Genomic DNA, 22,288 nt, shown 5'->3' with positions numbered 1-22,288 from the left:
GGGGAGGTATCACATACTTTATCACCTGGAAAAGATTTTAATCTGGGAACAGGAAGAGCAAGCTCTATATAAATTGGAAATCATACAGATTGTATCTAATATAATAGAATAAAATTTTACATATAGATGAGATGATTCCTGTTGGATCAGATCAGGAGTATACTTATCTAATATCTTGCTTCTATGCTATTTTTTGAAGCTCATGGTGAAACAGTGGTGAGACTCCAAGAAAACTGGTTCTGTCTATAGAAAATACGTTGAATCTAATTTATTGTGGGTGGGGGAATTAGGAACATTATGCAAATTTTTCTTCTCTCCATTATTTTGTTGTGGATAATTTAGCCAATATAAAATATGAAGAATCTGAAAAACAATTTCCCTCAAAGAACAGCAGTCTAAAACTTTTGAATGAACATCCCCTTATGATTAATCAAATTAATCTTTAAGCAAGGGTTACTGGCTTATGAAAAAATCATTGATTAAGACTGGGAAAGAAGTGTACATGTTTGGTGATACACCTTAGCAATATTGTTACACTTGAGGTATGATTGGACTGCTCAGGTATGATTGGTATGCTTTGTTCTCCTTATCTGTGTAATAAAATACTAGTTTATATGAAGGACCACTGCAATTATCACTGATGTTGCTCTGCTTTGGCACTATGACCTTTACAGGACCAAGATATTTGAGAGAGGGGGTTCTTTTGAAATCTCTACTATATAAGAAATTGGATGGCAATGGATTTAATCTGGTTTTAGAAAAAATAATTCTATATTTACTTAAATGTAAACTGCTAAAATATATCGGAAACTGGAAAATGTAATTTATTCTAACATTGAGCTTTGGGCTTTGCTGTTATACTGAGTTATTCCATAATCTTTGTTTAAAACAGTAACATGCCAATATCATACTCCTGGATAACAAATAATTGGGATCAGCGCCAATAATTTTGTGAGTCATCTGTTTAAACCACCTGTCAACATAACAACCGTCTAAAACTTCTTTGCCTTTGTAAACATGTATTCAATTAAGATTTAATTGTATTTAGTCAAGCTTTTCTTTTTGGAGGGATTATGTGGTTTCCAAAAGAATAACAGAATTAGAAACACAATTTGGAAACATTTAAAAGAGTTCTTAAAAATATCACCTGAATTGAGTTATGCTACTGTTGACAGCTGTACTCCATTTTTGGATTAAAAGCTTGCATTGCTGGGGGACAGTTCTCCCCACCACCTTGAATAAGAATGTTGAAGCAAAGCCATCATTGTAGCTTTTGCTTTCAAGAATAATATCTTGTAGTGAAATCGCCAGAACAGAACCTGACTGAAAATAATGCACATATACTATAGCTATAATTCTTAACTTGAATTATCGTATGATCTTGAATCCCTCTTTTTCCTCTCATGTTCAGTTTAACCACTGCAAGGTATTTAGGTTTTACTGGATATTATCATGTACACTGATGCATTATTTTTATTTATTACACATTGCTATTTTTTTATAAAATGCTGAGATATATCCCCTTCCTGGTGTAAGCATTCCTCAGCCTAAAATAAGGCATCAAACTAGAGACTAAATGTGGTGGAGAGAGATGCCATCTGGTTCTTACAGCCAAGAGGAAAGACCCATGTTATTTCCCAACAAGCCCTATGGTTTGTGTCACAGAGATAAAATCACCTGAGAGATTCTGAGGATCCTAGAAACTAGGATGTCTCCTAGTTGTCTCTTATGGCTTTCATTTTGGCTGCTATTACTGGCCCAAGCAACTGTCAGCAAAGGAAGCAAACAAGACAATATATTCCAGTTCCTGAATGACAAGTTCTTTGTTTCAGGTCCTGCGTTACCACCAGGTCACCCCTCTGTTGCCACTGGAATACCCATATCATCTGGTGGACCACCTCCTCCCCCTCCCCCTCCTCCACCACCTACGGGAACCACACCTCCTCCTCCTCCCCCATTGCCAGCAGGTGGTGGAGGATCTAGCATTGATGATGGATCAATGTCAGGACTAGCAGCGGCTCTGGCTGGTGCCAAACTAAGAAGAGTGCAACGGGTAAGGCTCTTGACTGTGATAGAAGCATTATGAGCTTAAAATTGGGATCTTGAAATTCTAACATATAAAAAAGTAAGAATGGATGTCTTTGATGTTTAGATTTTTCTGAACAGTTAAATTCTTAATGCCTGTGGACTCTAAATTGTTGGTTTCTCTCTTAAAAGCCAGAGGATGGATCTGGAGGTTCTAGTCCCAGTGGTGCTTCCAAGAGTGATGTCAATCGAACAAGTAGTGGAGGAGGTGGGCTTATGGAGGAAATGAATAAACTATTAGCAAAAAGGTTAGTGATTGTGATCGTGATGAGCACTATCTCTTTTTATTTACCCACAATTTCAAAAAGACTAGAAGGGTGGGAAGGAATTGGTCCACTGCAGGCTAAATCACCCAGAGAAATTACACTTGGTATAAAATTAACCAAATTTTCAAAGCAAAATACCATATCTCTAATTATGCCCATCAGTATTGTTTCAGGGAGAAGATGAAGATTTTATTTGAGCTATTTGCTAGTCAATGTGAGTTCTTCATTATATATGTCCACTGGTATATTACTAAATGTTTAACCACCTGTTCTGACAGCCACATTTCTACCCTCATGCCATGCTGCTAGACACAAAACAGCTGATTGACACATAGATTTGAGGCTCAGCTCTGCTCTCAACTAACTCACAAAAGTATTTTAAAAAAAAACAATTGGCTCTCACAAGCCAGATTGAGCCAGCTCCAGCACACTACTGAATATACCCCTTTGCTATTTGTACAGATAATTCCAATTATGTTGGAAGGAATTAACATATCTGAATTTGCAGGTTGTGAATATCTTTCTAAGGAATTGATTTATAGCCTTTTTTCACTCTGTCCTAAGGAGAAAAGCAGCATCCCAGTCAGATAAGCCAGTGGATAAAAAAGAAGAGGAAAGCCAAAATGTAAGTGGAGTACTTCTGACTCTGTGGCATTTGAATCACAGAAGTCATTTGTATGTCTATCAGAACTTGTGAAGAGTACCCTTTATCTGCTCTTATATATTATTTAATATTGAAACATTTGATCTGCCTCATCAGGTAATTGAAAAATGCTGTAGACATCTCTGTCAGTTCCACTGTTGTCTTTCATGGGGAAACAGTACCCCTAGTGAGTATCTCTGTGAGCCCTAGACCAGGGGTAGGCAACCTTGGCTCTTTTATGACTTGTGGACTTCAACTCCCAGAATTCCTGAGCCAGCTCAGGAATTCTGGGAATTGAAGTCCACAAGTTATAAAAGAGCCAAGGTTGCCTACCCTGCCCTTGATGCATCACTACTGTTGGATAAACAGATGGAGGTTCTCTGCCTGGGTGCTACTGGGTATCTGTTGTTACCCTACCTGGAGAGTGAGGGTTTCTCAACAATAATACCTTCATCATTATTCATATTGTAGAATGATCAACATAAAGCTTCTGTTGAAGATATTCGGAACCTGCAATTCTTATATAATGCAGTGGCCTGCTTTTGGGACAGTGTTAATCACCAAGAATATATAGTAGTACATCTATGTTGCAGGGTCTGTACTGGTTCCCTTTTGAGTTTCCAGAGCAGTTTGTATGCTGCTTTGTATGACTTGTCACAAAATACTTGCCAGACTGTCTTCTCCAACTGAATCAACCTGTCCATTATGTTTACTCCATAGAAAACTTCAGGTAATTTATCATTTTCATGAGGGGACCAAGACAAGGAAACTAGTTTCTGCAGGATATTATGGACTAACTAGTCTGTTCGTAGAAACTAGACTAGCCACATTGTTGATCTCTTGATAAGAAATAAAGATGGAGCTAGAAAGCTTTGGTGGTTAACACTGTCTCCTGTCATGATATCTTTTCATTATTGTTATCATGGACAGTTTAATTTAATTGCTTAAATAGTAGTTTATTGTGGACATTTCATTTGTTACATTATTAACCACTAGGGGAGAAGAGGGGAGGGGGGAAGGAAGGTCACACTTGTGTATCATCTCTGGTGAGAGCAGGATGGGAGTAGTGCAATCATCCTAGCTCTCCTTGACTTCTCAGCAGCCTTCAATACTATCGACCCTGGTATCTTTTTGGACCGGCTATGGGGTCCGGGACTGAGCAGCACAGTCTTGTACTGGTTTGGCTCCTTTCTCCAAGGCCAGTCCCAATCAGTGTTAATAGGCATGCCACAGGGCTTGGTATTCTCTCCACTCCTTTTTAACATCTACATCTGGGTGAGATCATCTGTCAACATGGGTTGAGATACAGTCATATGTTGACGATACTGAATTTTATATCTCCACCCCTAGTGATCCAAGTGATGCCTTCACTACCCTCTCATAGGCCTGGAAGAGGGATAACAGACTTTGGCTGAACCCTGGGAAAACTGAGTGGCTTTGGGTGCATGGAGCTTCAAGATCCAGGACTTCAATATCTTTAGTTCTGGATGTGGATATACTACCCCAGGCAGACTCAGTCTGCAACTTGGGGGTTCTCCTGGATTTGCCATTCCTACTCAAAGAGCAGGTGGCAGTTGCAGCTGGGAGAGCTTTTGCGCAGCTTTATGTTATGCACCAGTTGCAGCCTTTCCTGGGTCAGGAATCCTTGTGCTCAGTCATTCAAGCCCTGGCTATCTCATGTCTGAACTATTGCAATGCACTGTATATGGGGCTACCTTAAAGAGCATTTGGAAGCAACAACTGGTTCAGAATGCGGCAGCATATTCAGTTTTGGGGGGCCCTAGATTGGCCTATATTCCACTTGCTGCCAGTTTGCTTCCAGTTGCAATTCAAGGGGTTGGTTATCATCTTTAAATCCCTAAATGGCATGGGTCCAGGCTACTTGAGGAACCGCCTCACCCCAATGGGACTGACTCATCCCACCTGTGTTGGCAGAGGAGGCATGCTGTGGACCCTGTTGATAAGGGAATTATGGCTGGTGGGATCCAGGAAAAGAGCCTTCCTCTAATGTGGCTCTGTCCCTTTGGAACATCTTGCCCCCTGAAATGAAATTTGCTCCCAACCTCCTGATGTTTTGCAAGTGTGTCTGTGTGTGCGTATAGTTTTATTGCTTTTAATGTAAGCTGCCAACAATCGCCTCGCAGCAAACAAATTTAATATATAGGAAGGGAAGGAGGAATACTTTGAGCACCAATATTAGATTTTTGCCAAATTATGTTTATGGGATGGTAGGTGTAGAAAAGCTGACAATAAATGGCTGAGTGAATAAATAGCTTTTCCTGGTTAAAGAGAACTTCCTTTGCCACATAATGCGATTCTGTTGCTATTGTCGGCTAGTAATATTATATAGCTATATGTTTTCCAAACCGCAGTCACAATATTAAGATAACATTTTGCTTGCTTTTAGGAAGATGCTAGCACTTCTCCTACTCCTGTTACACGAGGCCCTGTCCAACAGCAGAATTCTTCAGGTATTCAACTCTTGTACTCTTTCCTTTGACAGTATTTGTATTTGTGGTGAAATCTAAATTATGCAAAATAGATGTGAAGGAGATTCAGAAATCTTTAAAGTGATCCCCATTCAATAATTAAAAGAGCATCAACTTCAGTAATTTGGTGCTTATATTCAGACTTCTTGCTAAGCAGTAATGTAGTTGATTTGATTTTACCTTAAAGTATTGTGAGAATCAGTATTTGTGGTCAGCTTATTGTGGATTATTCAAGTAAGATTAAAATAGGTTCATAACTAGAATTGATTTGTGAGCTAGCAACAGTAATTCATGTCTGGTAAGGAAATTAACACATCATAAAACAAAAACTAAATATCCAACACGTCAACATAATATTTTGAGCACACCTAGATGCTATTGCTTTCAAATTGAATATGCAAAACAACACAGGATTATATCTTAAGCACAGTAGATTACTTTCTTGCAGTGATATTGACCTAGCAAATTAGTTGCTGAGAAATGGTCAGAATATTATTCTTCATTTGAAGGTCTGCCTGATTTTTTAAAATATATATTGAATGAAACCAGTTACAGTTAATGAAGATTTTAAATTTTCCAAACAGTTTGGATTCAAGATGTGTTTCTCTACAGTACCTGCATACATGAACAGGAATAAGGACAATCCACTTTCTTACAACCAACAGTGGCAATTGCTATCCATGGTTGTGTCCCATATCAACCTAGATATGTGGAGAAGGAACCAGCCACATAAAAATAATAAGACCATGAAAAAAAAAATCAGGGCTAATATCAGAGGTCAGGTAAAAGAAATATCACTCTTATGGATCTTTCCATCTGATGCTATCTTTCCAACAGAATTGCTGGACTATGAGTTATAGAGAATCTACATAGGTTTGGATATTACAAAGCAAGGTGAAAAAAAGGAATATAATATGTATTATAAGCTATATAATTTTTATTTATACTTCACTTAGCAGTTTTTACTGTGTTGCTAAAAGTTCAAGAACTCATTTCCTCACTATTAGCTGAAAGATCCTTCCTTAGTGTTCTAGGTTTTTAATAAGAATTCCTGATTTGGCAGATGTATAACTATTGTTGACCTGGATCTGTTTGTTTGGGTTTATTCCGCCAGTACATCCGCTGCTATTAAAAACATATAAGGTAGTTTAGTATTTTTCTTATACAAATTATGTCTTCCTCCCCGTATATCTGCCCAAACTCTTTTTCCACAATCTAGGTCCTATAGCTTTCTGTTTATTTATCTGTTCTTTACCTAGATGCTGGCAAGAAACTTTGGGAGAGAAGCAATTCCATGGAAAAACCGGTCACTTCATTACTCTCTAGGTTAGTTGCAGAAGATCATGTATGGATCGCCTGCATGTATTGGACTTGTGCATGATGCTTCTGGATGTGATCATTTTGTATCCTCTCATTCCATTACATAGAAACCCATCAGTGGAGAGAAGTCCTGAATCTAAAGGCCCTGTTCAGTTTCAGCCATCTTTTAGGTACTGAAAAACTGTCCTGACTTCTCTATAGTGTTTTAGCTTATCTTCTCCCAAAACATGTAACTTTTCATCCAACAACTAACATGCTATATGCCTGTGTGACTTGCCGTCTTTATTTGTTTGCTTGCTTTCTGCTGCTTAACAAATTAGATGTCAGTGATGCTGATGTAAGGATTAGGTAATTGAAATTAGTAATTGAAATCCATCATGGATTGCTTTTACATGGAAATACTGTGAATCATGAGAATTATGGGAAGAATTCAGTAGAACTCAGTGAGCAGAAGCCACACTTCTTTGTTGGAAAAATAATGTATAGTTTAAAAAAAATGCATTATTTTTAGCATATTTTCTGACTTGTTTTGTTAAAAAAACTTATTGTCCTAAAACTAAATAAAACATGTTACATAAAGCAATCTAACAGGAGGACATAGCTATGAGATATAGAAAGTACATAAAGAAAATATATTATGGAAAGATACAGTATACCCATAGCTCATTCCACTGCAGATACTGGTATATAGGGTGTTACTTTAACTTTAGAGAAAGTCAACATACTAAACATTATTTAATGTTGAATTATGCTTTTCACTTTTTTTCTTAATATTTTATGCAGTGGTTATGGAAGGCCAAATTAAAATCAGGATGTCAATGATGATTGCTTTCATCCTTATGCCCCCCTTCCAAAATGCAGCACACACAGTGAAAATTATACCCTGAAGCTTCAGGTTCGCGCAAGATGAGAGGCACTTAGTTATAAACAGCTGTTTCTCTCACCCATCTAGTAACAGTATAATTAAGGAGACTATTAAATCCCCATTTCCGCATCATTTATTTCCATGCCTGATCACACACTCACCTCAGTGACTATTCTGTAAAAAGTTAAAACAAGAATTGAGAAGCATCAAATTACATACCTCATATGAATATAATCAATACATTTAATAAATAAAAATATATAATATATAATGAAATTTAGTAGGTTCCTTCCCAAAACTAAATTACACCTTTAGATTTCAGCCAAGCCTAATTATAATTTTAGCATTATAACCATTTGGTTAGTCCAATTGTTGAGTCTGAAATATTTTGCTGGATGACCTTAGTTCAGTTCCCAGGATTTGCCGAAAAATATCATGTGGGTACATGTTGTTTTTGTTAATTGCGAAGTCGTGTCCGACCCGTCGCGACCCCATGGACAATGTTCCTCCAGGTCTTCCTGTCCTCTACCATCTTCTGGAGTCCATTTAAATTCACACCTACTGCTTACATGTATGCATACATGTATGCTAGAAAAAAAATGTAAATTGTACAAAATTGCTTTTATTGCCTTTTCTGCAATTGAAGAAAAATAAACTGCTATGGGTGTTAATAAATATTTTATTTCTGATCCATTACATAGCCTTTATCAGTTGAATATTGACCAAAAAGATGGGATAAAATTATTTGGTTTGAAGGATTATAAAAGCTAGATATTTGCATATAACCTTTTCTTAATGTCCAACTTCCTTAAATGCCAATAGTCCATTGATAGTGACTTTTCACTTGTAATTTTCCTGTAATTACTTTACCATGTAATCATTATTCAGCCTCCCATATCACATCAGATAAAAAGAGATCATATAAACTCCTCGCTCCTGACTTATTGCTTGTGTTGACCACATGATGTCCTCATGGCTTAGGCTTTGGAATGAGTTATGACCAAATGGCTTAAGTAGGGGGGAGACATTATACAGAGATGATAGATTCTTTGGCACATTAATTTACATATATATTGGTGGTAGTGATACTGTTGCAGGCAGATGATGGTGATGTTAAAGATGATTTATAGGAAAAATAACGATAGGTTTCTACAATGAACAGAAATTTTTGAAAGGTTATCCAGTTGCTATCCTGACAATGAAGCCATGGCAAACAGTATCTAGTAAATAATTAACTGAAACAACAGTTTATGAAGTAAAGTAGTCATGGAAACTATTTGAATTAGCATTACAGGTATAAAAAAATCTTCAGATACACAAATGTAGTTTTGCTTGCTTTCTCCCTTCTCGGGACATTTTCAAAGCTAAAATGATATTTCAGTGATTTACAGTGGGCAGAGGTTGAAGCTGCTTGTTTAGCAAAATCATCTAACTATTAAATGATATAGAAAGCATAATAGAATGTCAAACAATGAATGGTTGAGCTCTGTGGTGAACTTCCATCTTATATACCTGTCATGCCTCCATCGGAGCCTGACTCTGAGGATGACATGGAGTTCCCTGTTGAGGCCCAGGAGGGGGTGTCTGTGGCTTCGGAGGACTGTGGGGAGGAACAGGCTGAAGCAGGCCAGGACTCTTCAAGTGTGGAACAGGGAAGGCAGAGCTCAGACGAGGAGCAAGGCCCCTCCCCACGTGATCCCAGAGCATGGAGAGCAGAGAGGAGGAGGGAACAACGGAGGCAGGCTCACTTGCTTGGGAGGAGAGCGTCACGCCCCAGTTCACAAGGCACACCTGGGAAGTAGGGATTTAAGGAGATGCTGTAGGGTGGGGCATTTGCCGGGAACAAACGTGAACTCTTGTGATGTGAGCTCTTGTACCTGGACTCTTTGTATTTTGGATCAAGTTTGTTTCCTGCTGAGTTTTCCTTGCTGTCTTCAGTTTTGTAGTTTGCAGGTTACAGGCAAGCTGGGCGTTGAAAAGATCATACTTTGTTATCTGTTTTACTTTAAAGAACTGTTTAACTCCGGTGACTGTTTTATTGAACTTGTGCCAGCATATGTGGGGGCTGTTGAGTGAATGTTGGCAGTGCTTACAAAGACAATTATTCTGACCAACTAATTGCTTTGCCTCCATTTGGGGCTCTGGGTCATCACATTTTGTTCCCGGCCCACTCCCAATTGTTCCTCCAGACCAAGTAGGGCGACCATGGATCAGCTAAAACAGCAGGTGGCCCTCCTGACTGCACAGATAGCACAGATGCAAGCAGCTCGGCCACGCCGCAGAAACCCTGTTCCAGTGCCAGACAAGTTTGATGGCTCACAGGCACAATTCCCATAGTTCTTTGGGCAGTGCCAGTTATGTATGAGCCTTCGGCCAGAGGATTTCCCCACTGACTGGGATAAGGTGGGGTTTGCGCTAAGCCTGTTGACAGGAACGGCAGCACGTTGGGCAATACCCCTGCTGACCCAGCCCAATCAGCTGCTGGACAATTATGCAGAGTTTTGCCGGCAACTCAAGGCCATGTTTGAGGACTCAGTTATGGCCCAGACTGCAAACCATCGGGTGAGAGAGTTGCGACAGGGGCGTGGTTTGCTGACAGATTACATTGCTACGTTTCAGTTGGTTTGTCAGGAGCTGCAGTGGAACGAGGCGGCGCTTATGGACCAGTTTCAGGAGGGACTTTCATCCGAACTCCTGGATGAGCTGGCATGCACTGAATGCCCTCACTCCGTGCAGGAGCTCATGCACCTGTGTCTCTGTATCAATACAAGACTACAGCAGCGACGGGCGTGACAACAGACGGAGGCCTTGCCCGCACCTGTTAAGACAGTGGCACCGTTGGTACCGCCTCTGGAGGAGCCAGTGCACTTGGGGGCTGCATGACCCCATCTGACCCAAGCTGAAAATATCACCGTCGCCGTGAAGGCCTTTGCCTGTATTGTGGCAGTCCAGGCCATATGGCGGCCATGTGTCCAGTGAAGGCACCTAAAGCAGCGGCTGGAAACGAGCCGGGCCCGGCCTAGAGGGCTCCATAGATCAGGCTCGCTTGGACACGGGTCCAGTACCTCCACCTCATCAGACTCTTGTTAAACACCTTGTGTTCATGCCTGGTCAGGGAGTGGTGGAGGTCCAGGCCTTGGTTGACTCCGGGGCTACTGCTAATTTCATGGACTCAGATTTTGTCGCGCAGTGGTCCATTCCCCAGCAGCAGTTGTCACCGCCAGTCTTGGTGGAGACGATTGATGGGCAGCCCCTTCGTTCCGGCTCAGTGGTTGCTGCAACCAGACCCCTTCACATGCGTATTGGGCCACATATGGAAGAAGCTGTGTTCTATGTGGCTACCATTTCTCACTTTCCTGTGGTGTTGGGTTTGGAATGGTTGAGGGCTCATGATCCGCAGATTATTTGGTCGTCTGGGACAGTTCCCCGGCAAGAAGTATGCCACCCATCACCTGCATGTCTGCGCAGGAAGGTGGCTACCCCTGTGGACTTGGACCTATCGGCAGAGTTGGGGGATTATGCCGATGTCTTTGGGGAAAAAAAGGCAGATCAGTTGCCCCCGCATCGGTCTTATGACTGCACAGTTGATTTGGTGCCCCATGCCAAATTGCCGGTTGGTCAGATTTACTCTCTGTCAGAACCAGAGTTGGCAGCTTTGAAGGACTTCCTCGACAAGAATCTCTGGAAGGGGTTTATACGGCCTTTCACCTCCCCCTTGACTGCGCCAGTGCTCTTCGTGAAGAAGTCAGGAGAGCTTAAGACTGTGCTGTGATTATCGGAAACTGAATGCCATCACGATCCGTAATCAGTATCCACTCCTGCTCATCCCTGAACTCATCGAGAGGCTCCGCCAGGCCAAAATATTTACTAAGTTGGACTTACGGGGAGCTTATAACTTAGTCCCGAGTTCGAGCAGGAGATGAGTGAAAGATGGCCTTCCGGACATTTTATGGACATTTTGAGTACACAGTTATTCCCTTTGGCCTGACCAACGCACTTTATGCACTACGTGTTCAGGGACCTGTTGGACAAGTTTGTGGTCATCTATCTTGACGACATCCTGATTTACCCGTCCTCCCCATGAGAGCATTGGAACCATGTTCGGCTTGTGTTGCAATGATTGAGGATAACCATCTCTTTGCCAAGCGTGAGAAGTGCCAGTTTGCACAAACCACGATCGACTTTCTGGGCCACTGCATCTCGCCCAAGGGTGTGGAGATGGATCTGGAGAAAGTAAAGTCGCTGCAGGAATGGCAGCCTCTGCGGAGGGTCAAGGACGTGCAGCATCTGTTGGGCTTTGCAAATTATTACCGCACGTTCATTCCTCGTTTCGCGACCCTGACCACTCCCCTTTCCAATCTGTTAAGGAAAGGGGTGAAGTTCCTCTGGGGTGCGGAGGAGCAGGGGGCTTTGCATGTCCTTAAGGCCGCATTTGCCTCTGAGCCTATCCTCAAGCATCCTGATCCCTTAAGGCCATTCGTGGTGGAGACGGATGCGTCGGATGTGACCATCTGGGCAGTGCTTCTGCAAGCCTATGCTCCCGCAGGTACCTTGTTCCCATGTGCCTATTATTCACGGAAGCTGTCGGCCCCCGAATGGAATTACACGATCTGGGACAAGGAATTGTTGGCGGTTAAAGTCACTTTTGAGACATGGCGGCACCACTTAGAAGGGGCCAATTACCAAGTCGAGGTTCGAACAGACCATCGGAACCTAGAGCACCTACGGACTGCCAGAACGCCAAATCAGCGACAGGTGCGATGGTCACTGTTTTTTGCGAGGTTTGATTTTCGGGTGACCTGTGTCCCTAGCGGACAGAACCAGTGTGCAGACGCGCTATCTCGGAAGCCCGAATTCACTCGAAAGGAGACAAGATCATGCCCAGAACGGTTATCCCCTTGGAACGGTTGGCGGCCACAGAGGAGCCCGTGGACCTACACGGCAGAATTTGTGACGCGCAGCAGCAGGATCTGTTCGTGGCAGCTCGACGTCGTGAGTTGGCTGGCGATGAGGGAGATAAGACTCCTTGGATGTACACAGATGACTTGTTGCGTTTCCGAGACTGCATCTATGTTCCTGGGGGACCCCTCTGTGGCATCATTCTGAAACAATGCCATGATAATCCATCAGCGGGTCACTTTGGGGTCTTCAAAACACTGTACCTTGTCTCCAGAATGTTTTGGTGGCCGCGGCTCCAGCACAATATGTCTATTTATGTTGCATTGTGCAGCATTTGTCGACAGGCCAAGTATGCTACTGGTGCACCCCCTGGTCTCTTGCAGCCGCTACCCACGCCAGAAAGACCCTGGGGGGGCGTTCTCGTTGGACTTCATTGCCGAGTTGCCCCCTTCCAAGGATGCCACAATCATCTTGGTGGTGGTGGACATGCTCACCAAAATGGCTCATTTTATCCCGTGTGTGGGTCTCCCTACAGCACGGATGACGGCCCAGTTGTTTATCACCTATGTATTTCAGCTACATGGTTACCAGACCAAGTCGTGTCAGATTGGGGGGGGTGCAATTTACGGCACGCTTCTGGCAGACCCTACTCACGGAACTGCAGGTACAAGTGTGTCTGTCCTCCGCCCATCATCGCGAAACCAATGGGGGCACAGAGAGGGTGAATGCAATCTTGGAACAGTACCTCTGCTGTTTCAGCAACATCCAACAGGACAATTGGGCGGAGCTGCTGGCTGTGGCGGAGTTTGCCTATAACAATGCCCAGCATGCATCTACCCGCGTGTCACCGTTCTTTGCCAGTTACGGATTTCATCCATGGCTCTTTCCGTTGGCTCTATAGGACTCCCCAGTTCCGGCCCTGGACAAGCTCCTCCAGGAGCTGAAGGTGGTGCATCAAGTAGTTTGGCACTAGCTGGAGAAAGCCAAGGAAGATTACAAACAATTCGCTGACCGTCATCGTCGAGATGTCCCTCTGTTATCTGTGGGCGATCGGGTTTGGCTTTCCACGCGGCACCTGCCTACAGAACGGCTGTCGAAAAAACTTGATCACCGTTACTTGGGTCCATTTCCAGTCGAAGCGGTGATCAATCCAGTGGCGTTTTGCTTGTCATTGCCCCGGACCATGCGGATTCACCTGGTTTTCCACAGGTCATTGCTGGTTCCAGTCGCAGCCGACAATCCACATCGGCCAGCTCCACCACCACCAGGTCCGGCCACCCCCCATGGAGATATGGAGTATGAAGTGGACAGTATTCGGGATTCCCGTCGGTTGCGGGGCCGGTTTCAGTATCTCGTGGCGTGGAAAGGCTATGGACCTGAGGACTTCACGTGGATCGATGCCACCGACGTTCACGCCCCTCATCTGGTTTGCAATTTTCATACCCGTTTCCCGCACCGTCCTAGTCTGCATGGTCCCGGGGGAGGGGGTCCTGTGGGGGGGATAGTGTCATGCCTCTGTCCGAGCCTGACTCTGAGGATGACATGGAGTTCCCTGTTGAGGCCCAGGAGGGGTGTCTGTGGCTTCGGAGGACTGGGGGGAGGAACAGGCTGAAGCAGGCCAGGGCCCTTCAAGTTTGGAACAGGGAAGGCAGAGCTCAGGCGAGGAGCAAGGCCCCTCCCCACATGATCCCAGAGCAAGGAGAGCAGAGAGGAGGAGGGAACAACAGAGGCAGGCTCACTTGCTTGGGGGGGGGGGAAGCATCACACCCCACTTCACAAGGCACACCTGGAGAGTAGGGATTTAAGGGTGGGGTGGGGCATTTGCCGGGGACAAACATGAACTCTTGTGATGTGAGCTCTTGTACTTGGATTCTTTATATTTTGGATCAAGTTTGTTTCCTGCTGAGTTTTCCTTGCTGTCTTCAGTTTTGCAATTTGCAGGTTACAGGCAAACTGGGCGTTGAAAAGATCATACTTTGTTATCTGTTTTACTTTAAAGAACTGTAAATAAATAAAACGGTGACTGTTTTATTGAACTTGTGCCAGCATATATGGGGGCTGTTGGGTGAACATTGGCAGTGCTTACAAAGATAATTATTCTGACCAGCTAATTGCTTTGCCTCCGTTCGGGGCCCTGGGTCATCACAATACCATTTTATAAGGAATTACTAACATCACATATCAATACTGTGGAACCCAGCATGGAATTGTCTCTTATTTTCTTTTATTCTGTCTCAAGGATGAAGCCAGCAAGCAGCAGTAATGATGTGGCAATGGACACTTTAGATTTTGATCGTATGAAACAAGTGAGTTGGAATGAGTACCTTGATGAATATTGATAGAGGAATGTTTATTAATGGTGTTCAAGGAAAGCAACAATTTTGTTCAGTATTTCTGCTTGCTTAACTCAAAATTCAAGAATGGAATCTGGAGCTGTTCTACCACTAAGCTATGGTTCTTCAGAGAGCAATTGATTTATATAATTTGGACAGAACTGGCTATGAGATGTTTGTCTCACAAAGAAATGATTCATTTTCATGACCTGTGAAGGCAATAAAATGAGAAAAGTTGTGGATGTATGAATTTTTTTCTGATTCCCCTAACCTAGTTAATAAATAAACCATCCCTAAATGCCAAGATTCCATAAATAATTTATCCGATTTATACTTTTATACTCAGATCCTTGGACTATCTAGCTCTGTACTGATACCAGTTCTCCAGATTTCAGGCAAAAAGAAAGCAGGAACTGAATCTGAATTTTTTTGCATGCAAAGTATTTACTAAGACCTGTGTCCCTCTGACCCTGCATTAAATTTTACAAAAAGAGAAAGCAGGAACAGGTGCCAGCAAATTCAAGATTGTCTTCTATTTTCTGTGTAGTGAATAAGACACATAGGTTTTCTTTATAAAACAGGTTTGTCTCAGCTGGCCGTTACTTTCAAATCCAAGAAATATTAATCGGTTTGTAGTGTCAGAACTGCTTTTGACATATGCATATAGATATTCATCCTGTGGGCATTCTGTGCCAAAATAAATCCATGTGAACTCATTTCAGTTTGTTATTATGCAATCCAAGTAAGCCTAAACATTGCTTAACTTCAGTAAAACATCATTCTGAATAGCGCATTTTAATTATCTTTTCAGTGCAAAAGTAGAAATTCAAATTACATTTGCAGGAATATTTGGGAGAATTTTATTTTTACCATTTTAAGAGACTTGGCCTTTACAGTGTTGAAGAGCATTTTTCAACTGCTTTCTGTTTTTCTTTCTGTAGGAAATATTGGAGGAAGTTGTAAAAGAGTTACACAAAGTAAAAGAAGAGATAATTGATGGTAAGAAGCTAGGAAGGGGTTCATTTCTTACATTAGCCTGGGTTAAGGGATCAAGATGGAGTCCTTTTTCTCTCTTATAAATGTTAATTTGATTAAATAATGTTCATCAACAAGGACAAGCACGAATGCTTAATCCCCCACACCCTTTCTCAATAAGCTGCATTCCAGATATTAGGGCAGTTGTATCTCTTATCACAGCAAGCAGATTAAGAAGCTTTAACTCTAGTGTATGTGAGAAATGTCAAGAGATTGTCCACCCTGTCAAGATTATATTAATTTAACTGCCATGACTGTCTGGCTACCCTCTTTCCATTGTCCACTTTTAGGAAAGTATAGATAGGAGAATCTTCGATCTTCAATTTTAATTTATCTCTAGAAAGACTGGGAGATTTATCAATTAATTTTAAGACTCAGATTCCCAGAGAAGTCAGGTAGAAAATACTTGAAGCAGTGGGGGTTTTTTCATCTCAATCTGAAACCTTTTATGATTTACACACCCAATAAACATGGTCAGTTAGCTTTCACAATACATGGAAATCCGGAAATCAGATAACACAGAATGAAAGACTGTCTTTCAACTTGTCAACTGAACTCAAGATTTGTCATAAAGGGAAGTAAAATATACATTCTGCCATATTATAATTCAAACCTGTTTAAGCTCAACTCCTGGTGACTACATGAGCATATCGTTCTGTAGCAACAGTTCAAACATGGTTTGACTTCCAATGCTTTTTTAGGTTCTTGATGATCTCCAGATAAGCCAGATCTAGTCAAGCTTAGCTTTTGAGATCAGCAAGGGTTAATTAGGTGCAACCATTTGTTACAGCTTATATAATTGCTTTTAAGAACTTAGGGAGCTATAAAAGCATAAGCCAGAATGGGATGTTACAGGGTTGAAGAATTGCCCTGGGTGGTTTTGATAAAATGTGAAGGAGGCAATTCTTACTAAAAATAATGGTCTGGAAGTAAATTTGCTGTCATTATGTTTTAAGATGCCAGAATACAGGCCAGGCTTTCTACTCAACTGGCATATAAGCTGATGCCTTTCCTAATGTGGAAGAAGGGTGCCTTGTCTCACATACTACCTACTCTGCACTGCTACAATAAGAAAATACACCAGAGTATTTACCTATTTGATATCTTAATCAAAACCTGAATGTTTGAAGCCATAAAGTTCATCATGTATAATAGAAAATAAAAGAGGAAACTCCAGGCCACTGTGATACTTGTGTCCTTTGAATTTTACCAGGAGCTAACCTACTTATCCTTATTTTCTCAGTGCTGCTTCTGTATTTGCTGTTTCAACCAATTCTTATGAAATATTTGATGGACTCTAGGTGTGAGATTGTGGTTACCTTCTCCCTTGTAATAAGCCTTGGCTTACATCTTATTTGTTTCTTGTTGTTTTTTAGCCATCCGGCAGGAATTGAGTCGAATCAGCACAACATAATGGCCACAAGACCATCTGGAAGTTGCAAGGGACATGACAAATGATGGTTCATTTCTAAGTGTACCAAGATCATGCAGAATGGTGAAAGAGGACACCTGACAGCATCTTTTGTTTTTAAAATCCTTTTTATTAGCAGACTCAGCAGACTTTGAAGCTTGCTACTGCCTTGGATTTACTTCATTTAAAAAAGAAAGAATAAAGTCTTAAAATCTTTGAAATGGAAAATATTAAAAATTTATCTGGATTTTTAAAATTCATCTGATAATGCACATCAGATTTGGTCAGCCTTTTTGTATTTTGTATTTGCTTATTTAAATGTATGACATTTTTGTTTTTAGTATATTGTAGGTAAGGAAACATATGGTCCATTTGCTTTTATTAGATGATTTCAAAATAATTTTACTGGTAGTCTGCAGTGTAAATGAAAACATTTTTGCCAACAGAATCTAATTAATGGCATCAGTAGTTGAGGCCAGAAGATGCCAGCTGTCAGCCAGGAAGTTCCTGGTCTCAAAGCTACCACAATATTAAAGCGGTACATCGGTGCATCACAGCATCTGTGCTCATACTGGTAATAAATTGTTCATTGTCTATGTGGCATTGATTGGCTTTTCTTTCAGTTCATTCTTGCAATAGATTTGGGCTCATATACTTTTCTTCTTATTAACAACAGGGATGGCCAACTTGGCAATTTTGAGCAGCTGTGGCATTCCAAAGGAAATGGCTATGGCTATGTTTACTCATTGAATGAAGCCATGGTTTATTGAGTTTTCCAAATTCACACAAAATGTTATACCAAATTAAGGAAATTTTATTATGGTTTCCATATTGTGTAAACCAGGTCTTCATCGGACCTCTGGTGGTGCTACCAGAAATACGGTTAGAGAAATAGAAAATTCACGTTTTCATGTTTACATCTCTTGGCTATTGTATGAAATATATCAATTTTCAAAATTGATGGCTTCAGATCACTGGACCTAGACTGGAGAATAGAACAACTCCAAAGACAAATTGTCTTTCATCATTTTTAAGCATGTCTTCTGTATATAGTGGTTATATTCAGAATTACTAGTATTCTTCTCCCAAAATTTGCACTGAATAGATCTCCCCATAACACATCATCCAATATTTTGTCATAAATACTGTGTGATAAACTAATAGCAAACTATTTTACTTTGCTTAGGCTTGAAATGTATGTTGGCTTGAGCAAACCACTAGAGATATGTGGAACCCACATGAAAAATTTTGCTAGTATCATTGAAACTGTTTTCTCTTGAAATTATATAGAAGTTTCTCCTGAGCAGGACCCTCAAAAGTTTCCTTGGACTTTCAATTTATGGGAAAGTCAGTGACCAAGCCTAACATTTGTGTCCTGAACATATGATTTCTTTACCTGTCCTGGACTATAAAATATCCATTGCTGATTAGAAAGAAGTAATAATACTGTGCATCTCATGTTGTTTAATAACGTACAACATGGGGGTGAGGATGGGGGTACTTGATAAGAATAAATGGGGCACTGGCTAGGTTTTTTTATAAAGTTTTTGTTTCCTTTGAAAACTCTGGGTTTTTTAAATGTGGAAGCACCTCCAATTTCACACTTCAGGAGCTATGTGACTGCTGGGGTTGTATTTTTTGTTTGTTTGTTTGGGGGGGGGTGAGTTGTCATATCAAGAGTATATAATATAAATTTCAGAATAATGAACCATGCATCTGAGGAAGCAGACTGTAGTCCATGAAAGCTTATGTGATAATAAATACATTCATCTTTAAGGTACACAGATTTTGTTGATTTTTTGCTGCAATAGAATAACACGCTTAACACCTCTGGAAACTAATAACGTTTGTAGTAGCCTAAAAAGAAAGGAAAAAAGGAGAATCGGGTAGATAAAAATAATTTGCCTTATAAATTAGTCTGCTATTTTTCCATCCAAACCAATATCATTCACCCTGCTTGGAACATTTTCTCAGAGGTCTTTCCAATATTAACTACTGGCCTTTATGTAATTAGGAATACCAAGCACTGAAGCACGCAGACTATATTCATTGCTATCAGGCTGTTTTATCTCCAAATTGCACATAACTGTATTAAGAATATACTTGTCTCAATCCATTTTAGGCTGTAATCCTAAACCTATTTACCTTGATTGTATTAATTTCTATTGAGATTACTTCTAAGTAGGTACATATGGGCTTTCTCTTTAAATAACTTAAAGTCATAAACAGAGATGCCACCTATTCAATGACTTTAAATATACACTGCTGGGTACTTTGTAACTGCTTATAGCAGTGTGGAGGTCTGAGTTAATTATTGCAACTAATATGGATTGGCAAACCTCTCTGTCTAGATCAAGGATAGAGAACAATGGCCCTTTTATGACTTGTGGACTTCAACTCCCAGAATTCCTGAGCCAGTCTTTATAGCTCTCAGAACCATTGCCCATCACAACAGTATGAGATGAGGAATTCCTATATATTTGCATATTACTTAAAAGTTAATTACACAGAGATCTTCCATCTTCCCCTACTTGGAAAATTCCCTATCTACAGAGATGGAGAGAGGTCTATTCTATATAATAGCAGACTTCCTAGCCATATACTTTAACTATAGAAAATATACAGAGCTAGACACTTTTCTCTACTTTCCAAATCTGTAAATTCAGAGTTGTGCTTGCTCTGACCGCCCCTGAGTTTTGTATTGCACAGTAGTAAAGGTTTTTCATTAGCCTCATTTGAATATTTCTTCATATTTGGATTTAAGACAAACCTTTGGATTCAGAAACATACATCAGCTACATCTACCTAAGATACTTCATACGATGCATAATTCATGTTTGCAAAGGAAAGATTTTCAAGGTGCAGAAGTCCAGAGAGGAAAAGCTGGAGTTGGTATCTAGAAAGATTCAGAAACCAATTTGCACTTTCTTTTAACCCTTGAATAAGGACCGATGTTATCATCAAAAACAAAGTCCCAGAGAACATGAACCCATGACTGATGCTGAGGTAGGGTGTCATAATATTCAGCTGCTATTTTCTTTACCTGTAAAGATCAATGGGAACAAATTAACAAAATAAATTAATAATTTCTTACCTGCAAAATACTTAGTTTAATATTAATGTATACATATTTCTTGTTATCAAAACTTATCCAATGAATCTATAAACATGCCCATGTATTTTTCAGTGTGTGTTTAGGATATAGTTATTTACATAGTGTGCTATAACATTTAAACACATAAGAGTTCAAATTTGTGCAGCTGCTAGTTTATTGACTCTCTGCTGGTAAATACAAAGTCCATAGTCTCATGTATAGGCAAGACAATCTTAAACTCAGCCCATAGCTTTGTGGTGAATTGTAGTTTAAAAATATGTGCTTGAATGTTCACATGACTCAAATAATAGTTGCTATATAACTTCAGTTCCTATCCAAAATATCACCTGAACTTTATCTGAAAAATAAGTTGAGATTTGAAGGGTGGGAGGTTTTTTTTGCCTTTGCAATGGAATCTGTGTACAAAAGTAATTTGCATAAGCCATGAAGTTGTTTACAGATAGGGTAAATACATCATGTTTCCATTTATTATGAACTTATATTAATAAGTGTGTTGTGATCAGTGCTTTTTTTGTGGGGAAAAAAAAGGTGCCGGAACTCACACACATCATACAACCTGCCTTGCCTACCCTACAAGGTTCCATCCAAAAAAGGTGCCGGAACTCCGTTCTGGGCGTTCTATAACAAAAAAAGCCCTGGTTGTGATATATGATGACTTGTATATAGAAACACATTCAGAAAGGCACTCTCAGACACACTGGAAACTATCAGTTTAACCTGGTTGATGAAATTAGATACACAGATATGTAACATGATTGACCAGGGACTTTAGCAGGGAGCAGATAAAATGTTAAGGTGGAACAGGTGCATTCTAGCTGAAATTTGTTCAAAGTGAAAATAATTTGCATTTATAGTCTCCTATATGCTGCCCATAAAAATGTTCTCTCAGATAGGCCCAACTCCTACAAAATGCTGACTTTAAGATAACATAATTAACATAGTTGTTTTATTTGTGATGGAGTTTTGTTTGTTTATAAACTGGAGACTCCAATAATATCAACAACAATGGTTATCATAAATAAAATCCAGCTATCATATAATACCAGACAATATCAAAAGAACTTATAAAATCTATAAAATATCCAATATAAAAACTCTTAGAAGATGAAAGCTTAAGTATAAAAAGGATTTTATCCTAATTAGTTACTACTTCTTTAAAAAAGCCAAGGATGGAGCAGTCTGGATCTCTAGGAAGAGAGATCATCCATAAGGGGAAGATACCACCACCAAAAAAAACCCCTTGTCCTAGTTGATTCCAATACTTGCAAAAAAGTTAGATTTATTGGAGCTACTGTATAAGTTTGTAACTTATGGAAAGCTGATCCTGCAAATAAGCAGGGCGCAAACCCTGGACTTATCTACCTATCTATCCAAGAATTTATCTGTTATAATAAGCAATATAAATTTAAACCACTAATCTGCCTTGACAACCAGAGGTAACAAGAGAATGAGCATTAATAGGTCAAAGTATTATTGACAGAACATTCACAGCTGGAAAAAGGCTGCTTTTGCTACCTGTTGCTACCACACTGATCTGCAAACTCAAAGCCAGCACAGTGTTAATGAAGACCTCAAGACTGCATACCTGCTCCTTCAAGGGAAAATAACTCCATAACAACCATAACTACATTATCATATGTATTAAATCTCCCCAGTCATCAAAACTTCTACCCTGACTGGATTATATCCAAACAGAAGCCCATCAGGCAAGCCTGAACACCTGATGAACAAGAGAAAATGAAACATCTGAGTATTATCCACATTTAGATGCATCCAGTCCGATATCATAATGATCATTCCCAGCAGTTTCACATAGATACTAAAGAT

General features: G+C 40.4%; 2 protein-coding genes across 18 annotated transcripts in view; one reads left to right on the top strand and one right to left on the bottom strand.

Moving 5' to 3' along the window:
• EVL (Enah/Vasp-like) overlaps nt 1-17,940 on the top strand; it is a 227,488-nt gene extending 209,548 nt beyond the window's left edge. For 12 of the 15 annotated variants that reach the window (XM_039339693.1, XM_039339689.1, XM_039339685.1 and 9 more), the window contains 9 exons: nt 1,833-2,053; nt 2,218-2,333; nt 2,916-2,976; nt 5,402-5,465; nt 6,743-6,809; nt 6,911-6,973; nt 14,807-14,873; nt 15,842-15,899; nt 17,312-17,940. In XM_039339693.1, the coding sequence (XP_039195627.1) occupies nt 1,833-2,053; nt 2,218-2,333; nt 2,916-2,976; nt 5,402-5,465; nt 6,743-6,809; nt 6,911-6,973; nt 14,807-14,873; nt 15,842-15,899; nt 17,312-17,349 (755 nt within the window). In that variant the 3' untranslated portion in view covers nt 17,350-17,940. The remainder of the gene's footprint in view (nt 1-1,832; nt 2,054-2,217; nt 2,334-2,915; nt 2,977-5,401; nt 5,466-6,742; nt 6,810-6,910; nt 6,974-14,806; nt 14,874-15,841; nt 15,900-17,311) is intronic. The other 3 variants (XM_039339694.1, XM_039339700.1, XM_039339686.1) reach the window with 2 other exon arrangements.
• The window catches only part of DEGS2 (delta 4-desaturase, sphingolipid 2), a 226,031-nt gene that overhangs the window by 162,312 nt on the left and 41,431 nt on the right, over nt 1-22,288 (bottom strand). The window contains exon 3 of one of the 3 annotated variants that reach the window (XM_039339704.1): nt 17,461-20,389. The exons of the other annotated variants lie outside the window; for them this stretch is intronic. Within the exon in view, the coding sequence (XP_039195638.1) occupies nt 20,243-20,389 (147 nt within the window). The 3' untranslated portion in view covers nt 17,461-20,242. Of the gene's footprint in view, nt 1-17,460; nt 20,390-22,288 lie in introns of those variants that run through there. 3 annotated transcript variants of the gene reach the window in all.

This window comes from Crotalus tigris, unplaced genomic scaffold (assembly GCF_016545835.1).
Source record: "Crotalus tigris isolate CLP2741 ecotype Arizona unplaced genomic scaffold, ASM1654583v1 scf7180000017737.1785205, whole genome shotgun sequence".
Lineage (NCBI taxonomy): Eukaryota > Metazoa > Chordata > Lepidosauria > Squamata > Viperidae > Crotalus > Crotalus tigris.
The sequence above is the reverse complement of the archived record's forward strand: the minus strand, read 5'-3'. Positions and strand labels throughout refer to the sequence as shown.